The sequence below is a fragment of the Amblyomma maculatum genome, chromosome 9, assembly GCF_055883805.1.
Source record: "Amblyomma maculatum isolate TAMU_Amacu chromosome 9, ASM5588380v1, whole genome shotgun sequence".
Lineage (NCBI taxonomy): Eukaryota > Metazoa > Arthropoda > Arachnida > Ixodida > Ixodidae > Amblyomma > Amblyomma maculatum.
In genome coordinates this window covers 4,007,753-4,013,997 of record NC_139352.1, presented here as the reverse complement: position 1 = coordinate 4,013,997, position 6,245 = coordinate 4,007,753, and the positions used below count along the sequence as shown (strand labels likewise).

General features: G+C 49.8%; 1 protein-coding gene across 1 annotated transcript; it reads left to right on the top strand.

Moving 5' to 3' along the window:
* Positions 1-4,204: 4,204 nt before the first annotated feature.
* Positions 4,205-6,245, top strand: LOC146178121 (uncharacterized). The gene is made up of 2 exons (XM_084579635.1): positions 4,205-5,175; positions 5,585-6,245. Exons 1-2 carry the CDS (start codon positions 4,205-4,207, stop codon positions 6,243-6,245), a joined length of 1,632 nt encoding a protein of 543 aa, XP_084435761.1.

The window sequence follows — 6,245 nt, the reverse complement described above, 5'->3', positions numbered from 1 at the left end:
CTTGTCTGAGCCCTAGAAAGCATGCCTTGTGGTCCTGTCATCCAGATGCGTCCGTACAACAGTCGGCGCTCTAGCACGCGCTGGATGCTTTAACACTCCCCGCTTTGGGTTTGTTAATATCGTGTAATAAATCATGCTTCATTCGTATCGGAAACAAATCTGGCTTACAGAAAACAGCCCCTTTCACTTTTACGGTAATTCCCAAATTCACCAAGTACAAAGTGTTCGCATGCTAGGTCTTTTTCTGCATACATCTGGGACTGGAACACCTTGGCTAAACGCTACCCGTAAATCGGCTCACGCACTTGGTCTGATTCGTCGCATAGCTATGCGCTCAGGTGGAGCGCGTTCCGATATACTGCTCGTCAGCTTGTGTGCTCCATCCTTCAGCCGCGGATAGTGTATACTAGGCATAATTTCATCGCCTCACCCGTCGTCGATGGGACTCCCTTGAAGCTTATGCGCGCCATAACTCATCTCCCTCGTCTTACACCCGTTCTGCAAGAGTATGCTCAACTTAATACATTAGCTGAACTCATCGACCAGCGTGAGACAAGCAAAGCACGGAAATTGTCGCTTCAGCTCCATCGCTTACACACCCTTCCTCCTTGGTCGTACTGTCAACTCACAGACAATCGCTCCACTGCTTCGCCGCCAATATCAGCCGCGCATTTGCCTCCAGGGTGCATATATTATACACCGATGCATCACTCACAGCTCTGCAGGATGTTACTGCTGTGTCCTATCATTATCATCTTAATTTTCGCGCAACGTATGGCGTGGATACATGCACCCCCCTTGCATTGGAGCTTCAGGCGATACACAACGCAATTAGTTCCCTCCCACTCGAACCCACATTTGATGCTGTTCATATTTACACTGACTCCCAATAGCCGCCCTTCGGCGCACATTCACAATTACACAATCCATATCCACCAGCTCTGTAAAAAATACCCCTGTCATGTGCGTATAAATTGGATTCGCGGCCATGCTCAAGATCTACATAATATCCATGTGGATAAAATGACACACCTTGACACATCAGACTTCCCGCCACCTTACCCTCTTCCTCCAGATCCGCTAATGACCCATGTTTCTGAGAAAGAATCTTTGCACCGGCGAACACGCGCTCTAATTCCTCCCTGTTCGTACCCTCTCCCCCGTAATCTCACTCGAGAGGAGTAGGTATCTATGCGCCGGATTCGGGCAGGAGCGGCTCTGACCCCTTTTGTGCGTCATCGGTGGCATGACGAACGCTTTCAAGTGACCGAAAAGTGCCCGCATTGTGTGCTTCATCGGAACTGTGCTTTGCGAACCATCTATTGCGGACCTGTCCAGATACGGCATGTGTGAGACAGTGCTACCTAAGGAAAGTAGGCCTGCGGTGGGACCTTGACTGTTATTACTGGAAGTGGACGCTAAACAATCAATTTATCGGCAACTTATGTGATTATTTAAGGAAGACTTGTTCACACTCCTTCTTCTAGCTTCCTCATATCCCCGCTCCGTTTTCACTATGCTTGATGGCAAACTTCTCAAATAAAAAAAAAAAAAAAAGAAAGAGAATTGCCGACGTCCGCGGCGGAGTTTTATTTGGTTGTTTTTTTAGCTCCTTTCTTCTACGGTGGCCGAGAGCATAAAATTAAGGTACCCCTTTGCGTAGAAGTGAAAGCACCAATGACGCCCTCTAGGATGCATACAGGTGCCTCCTACAAAGAAGCGCTGAATGACAAGCTGCAATGTCGAGTCCAGCTTCACTGTATGCTGCACCGGCTCATCAATCAGATCAATCACTCTAATACAGGAATTCGCTGTGCTTATATTTTTTTCGTTCATCCCGCTTTTGCTTTGCAAGAACATTAAATACGTCCGCATACAGACGCGGCTCGACCAAATTAGACATTTTGTGCCGCCCACCGATACATCGCGCCAACGCCACGGCTCCCTTATATATCGCTTAATCGGCCGAATTCACAAGAGTTTAAATGAATCCATGTCGCAAAACGTGTCATGAGAGCAAAATCCCGATGGAACATAAAATTCGGGAGCAAGTCGAAATGTCCGGAGCGACATTAAATTTTTCAAGGAAGCTCCCTAAGCAAAGGAAGTAATTGAGCGGGTAACTGAGTTAACTTTAGGCTGGGGTGGAAGTCGAACACAGGACATTTGTTTTGCGAGACAGAAAAGCTGCTCATAGGCGACGAAGGTTCAAGCTAAATAAATGTACGCTTGCTGAATGCGAACAGGGCCCGAAAACACAATGGCGTTTTTCTCTAAAAGTCGATGCTTAATTAAGAGCCCCCATGTTTAAAGCATCCCCCATTGGATTAGTCGCGACGATCTATTAGATCGTGACGATTACACGCACTTTTCACTGCATGTAAAGTCCAAGCTGGTGAAACGCGATAAACCGCGCGCTTACAACCTTCGATAAATTCTGCGCTTCGTAATTATTATGATCTTGATTACGAGCCTAAAAAATGGTAGCAGATGGTTCTCAACAAGCACTGCGTATAGCCCATCAAATGCAAGTACCATGCATTTGGAGCAGCGTGTTTACTTTAATAAATCTCCTACCTCACACTCGTCACCATATCCGTCTTCACCTTGCACTCTACAGCCGTCAAATGATTTGAGAAATTAGGCGCCTCACAAATATGTAGCAATACTGTAAACAAATGAACTCTTCCAGGATTACAGGATTACGCACTAACCAACATATTTTATTGCCAGTACCTGAACGCGAATGGTAGGGAACGCCAGAAAATTAATGAGTACGTCCCGATATTGTTTTAAGTGCTTTCATATCGAAATGTGAGACATGAATAACAAGCGGCTTGATAAAACGAAATGAGCTAAAACAGTGCGCTCTCGGTCGTATATTAGTGGCTGAGCTGGGACGAGTAAATAAAATTTCCAAACCGTTTTTTTTTTTTTTTTTTTTTTTTTAGCGTTTGAACATTTACTCAAGGAGAACTTACTGCTGCAGATGCCTCGTATTTTGTGTCACCGTGCGTTCGCTGCGGATGCTGTTTGTGCAACGATGCAAACGCCGTCGGAAAGCGATTTCATGTCATGATGAATGCGCAGGAACAGACGGCGAGCGGCCAGTTGCAATTTCCACCTCACCCTTTTCCCTACCACAGGCTCCTCTACTTTATGCTATGTCGGTCCTGCTCGGTTGCCAGGAAGTATCGGCCGAGCAGTACCTGGTTCGGCGGTCAAGAGCAACGGCATCCCGGAGTGAAGTGCTCCGCCTAATATTGAAGGGACGAGACCCACATAGTGGCCTCTCCCTGAGCAACTCTCTGCAAATATAGAAAAATAAATGCTGTTAACCACCACCACCTCTATTCCCGTGTGTATATACATATATATGCTCTATCACCTTGCTAATATGCTTCGAAGTTTTAATCTGTACATATAAATCTTACTATTCTCCTACTGCGTGCGTTAGTATTTAATCTTTTATATTTTGGTTTATCATATTTACATTTCCTTCCCTATTCCCTAGCATTTATTTTTTAATTTATTTTTGCGATGTAGTTATACATATCAACATCTAATATCTCTGCACCCCAATTCTTGGCCGATCCCCCTGTGTGGGTATGTGCCATCACATTAGAGGAGAACAACAACAACAACATATTGCACATGTTAGAAGGCCCGACGCTACATTTTCCTGCTAGCTGTTGGATGTGACACACCGTGAGGGGATCACCTTTTCGTGTAGAGATCACCTTTTTTTAGATCCACAACTGGCCAAAAAAGTACCTTTAACGATGACTTCTCCCTTTGTGAAGTTTGTACAAAACGGTTTGTAAAGCAGGCCGCCCAGCTGCTTTCTTTCTCTTCCTTTCTATTTCCCTCTACATCTGTGCTTGAAGCCCTGTAGAGACATCCTTCCATCGGAGGCATACTTTAAGCATTGCACCACCCTTGAAAAGCCAGAAATAAACTCGGTCTCGCACGAGCTCTTCGGTAGAAAGGTATCGAAAATAGAAGAAAAGGAAGAGTCGTAATCGAAAGGCGGCGCTCGCGCCTTGTGAGCCATGACGGACTGCTAAACCTTTCCCCGACCTGCGGGGCACATTTGGTCTTAAGAAATTTCTGCTGTCCAACCTAAATTCGTCATCGACGTTCCGAGTGATCCGTGCAGAGTGTCGGGATCTCTCCGATAGCTGCCGACGGGCCAAACCAAGCCATGGCGTTCAGTCCAACGCGGCGAGAAGAAATCTGCCGTCTGGCTCGGCAGATCAGCTCCCATTCCATGCAGCTCAAGGACATCGTGGACACCATCTACAAGCGAGAGCAGGGCCCCAGCCCTGGCGCCGCTAGCCCCACCGGATTTATGACGCAGCAGCCAGTGACGATAGGCGGTAAGTGCCGTAAGTCCTCGGCCCTTCCAGCTGCCCAGGAAATGGCCGTGAACGCTAAGGTGATGGCGGGCGGACCGGCTTCTAAGGGCACTACGACCCAGTACCTGACGGTCCAGGTACCTGTCTCGATGGCGTCGCAGTTTATGGCCACCCAAAAACTTGATGCCGGAGAAGTCAGCGTGCGCCAGTCAGTCTCAGGGTCGCTTGGCTCGGACAACGATGCACCTAAGGAGCCCACTACCAGCCACATCTCTAGGCGCCCTAAGCCAGCGCCACCACCTAAGCCCAAGTCAGCGACGCCCGAGCCGGAGCCCGAGCACCCGAGGCCCTACGACGACGACCCAATTTGGCAGGTGTGGGAAAGCAACATGCTGCGGCTCATACAGCTGCTGAAGATGCTGCTCCAGGAACTGCGCAACGTATCCGAGTACACGAAGATCGACGACCCCGCACTGGCCGCCGCTGCCGTCGGCGCAGTGGCCCCGGCCGACCTGATGGGCTCCGACAGGTACGCGAAAAAGATAGCCGCGAGCGCCATTATCGGTGGGATCCATAACCTGGACAACGTGGCGAATGCTCTGAGCAACCCTCCGCCTTTCCCCAAGCTGTACTCCCCGCCACCTTCGCCGCCGAAAGAGAAGAACCCGTCACTCGAGCGACTCTCGGCCGAGCCTCCACGCGAGCGCATTGACCTGAGCATCTACTTCCGGAAGCTAGCGCACCAGATGGACGCTTTGACACAGTCGCTCAAGCCGAACCCTTTCCCCCCGCACGACGGAGCCCCCATGGCCAACAGGTAAGCTGACGTCCACCACAACGCGCCATATTCCAGTGTGCCCTCTCCTATAAGCCACATTTGTATCATGAGACGATCAAAACTAGTGTGCTTGAAGGCATCGGCGTTATAAGGACAGAATTAATGAATGACTTATTAAGGGGCTAACTTTAAAAGCTATGACAGGATGACCAAAAGTCGTGCGCTGCTGAGGCGATAACTGTAGGTCGATTTGCAAAGAACGAGAATTTTAAAAAGAGCGGCTGAAATTCTCGTTATGATAGTAAGCCGTAGGAGAGAAGCAAAACTTTATTACGCAGTGAAAGAGTAGGTCAGGCAGTTTATTTCTACACAGTCTCCCACGAAGAACCCGATCGACGTGACGCGAGTTTATTTACTCTCCCTTGCCGCTTGCCTCCTACTTTCGTAGGCTGATCCCTCTCGAGGAAAATGTTGGCCGGCTCGCGCACAATCTCGCGGGCGTTTCGAGGGCCATCGCGAGACCCGTTGACCCACTCGATGTCCTGATGTCCAGGGCGGAGCCGAGAGCCAGCCTGGGCGGAGGACCACCACCTCAGCAGCAAGTGCAGCTTCAAGCCGAGGCCCGGGTTGACAGCGAGGACAACCTCATTTCCACCACGAACCGGGCCAACGTGAGCTTCCAGGTGGACAGGTCGCTGTCTTCGATGCCGCATTCTTCCTCCATTCCCAGTTCTTCGGCGAGCTGCAAAGCGCCAGGAATTGAGTCCGATGCCACCGCACCGTTGGTGGCGAGCGTGAATCGCTTGAGTCAGCACATGAATGAGGTGCACGACATGTTCCGCAAAGCCATGGGGGCCAAGCCTCTGCCCAAGAAGAAGGCCGAGGGCTTGACCATCGCAGAGGAAGAAGATCTGCGCTACTGCATCAACAAATTGACGGACAACATGAGCAAGATGTCGAAGGACCTTCGCAAGGCCATGGACGAGCACACCGTGGTACCCTTGAGCCGGCTCGTCGACGAGCTGGACGATGAAGAAGAGGACGAGGACGAGGGTCCCGAGTACTGCGGTTTCACTGTTGCTCGAAATCAGCGGTCGCGAAAAAAGTGA

What these genes read in the sequence shown, in the direction of transcription:
- LOC146178121 (XM_084579635.1), top strand. Translation starts at nt 4,205, where the DNA reads ATGGCGTTCAGTCCAACGCGGCGAGAAGAAATCTGCCGTCTGGCTCGG. An exon ending in GGAGCCCCCATGGCCAACAG is followed by an intron (nt 5,176 to 5,584) that starts GTAAGCTGACGT and finishes CTACTTTCGTAG; the next exon opens with GCTGATCCCTCTCGAGGAAA.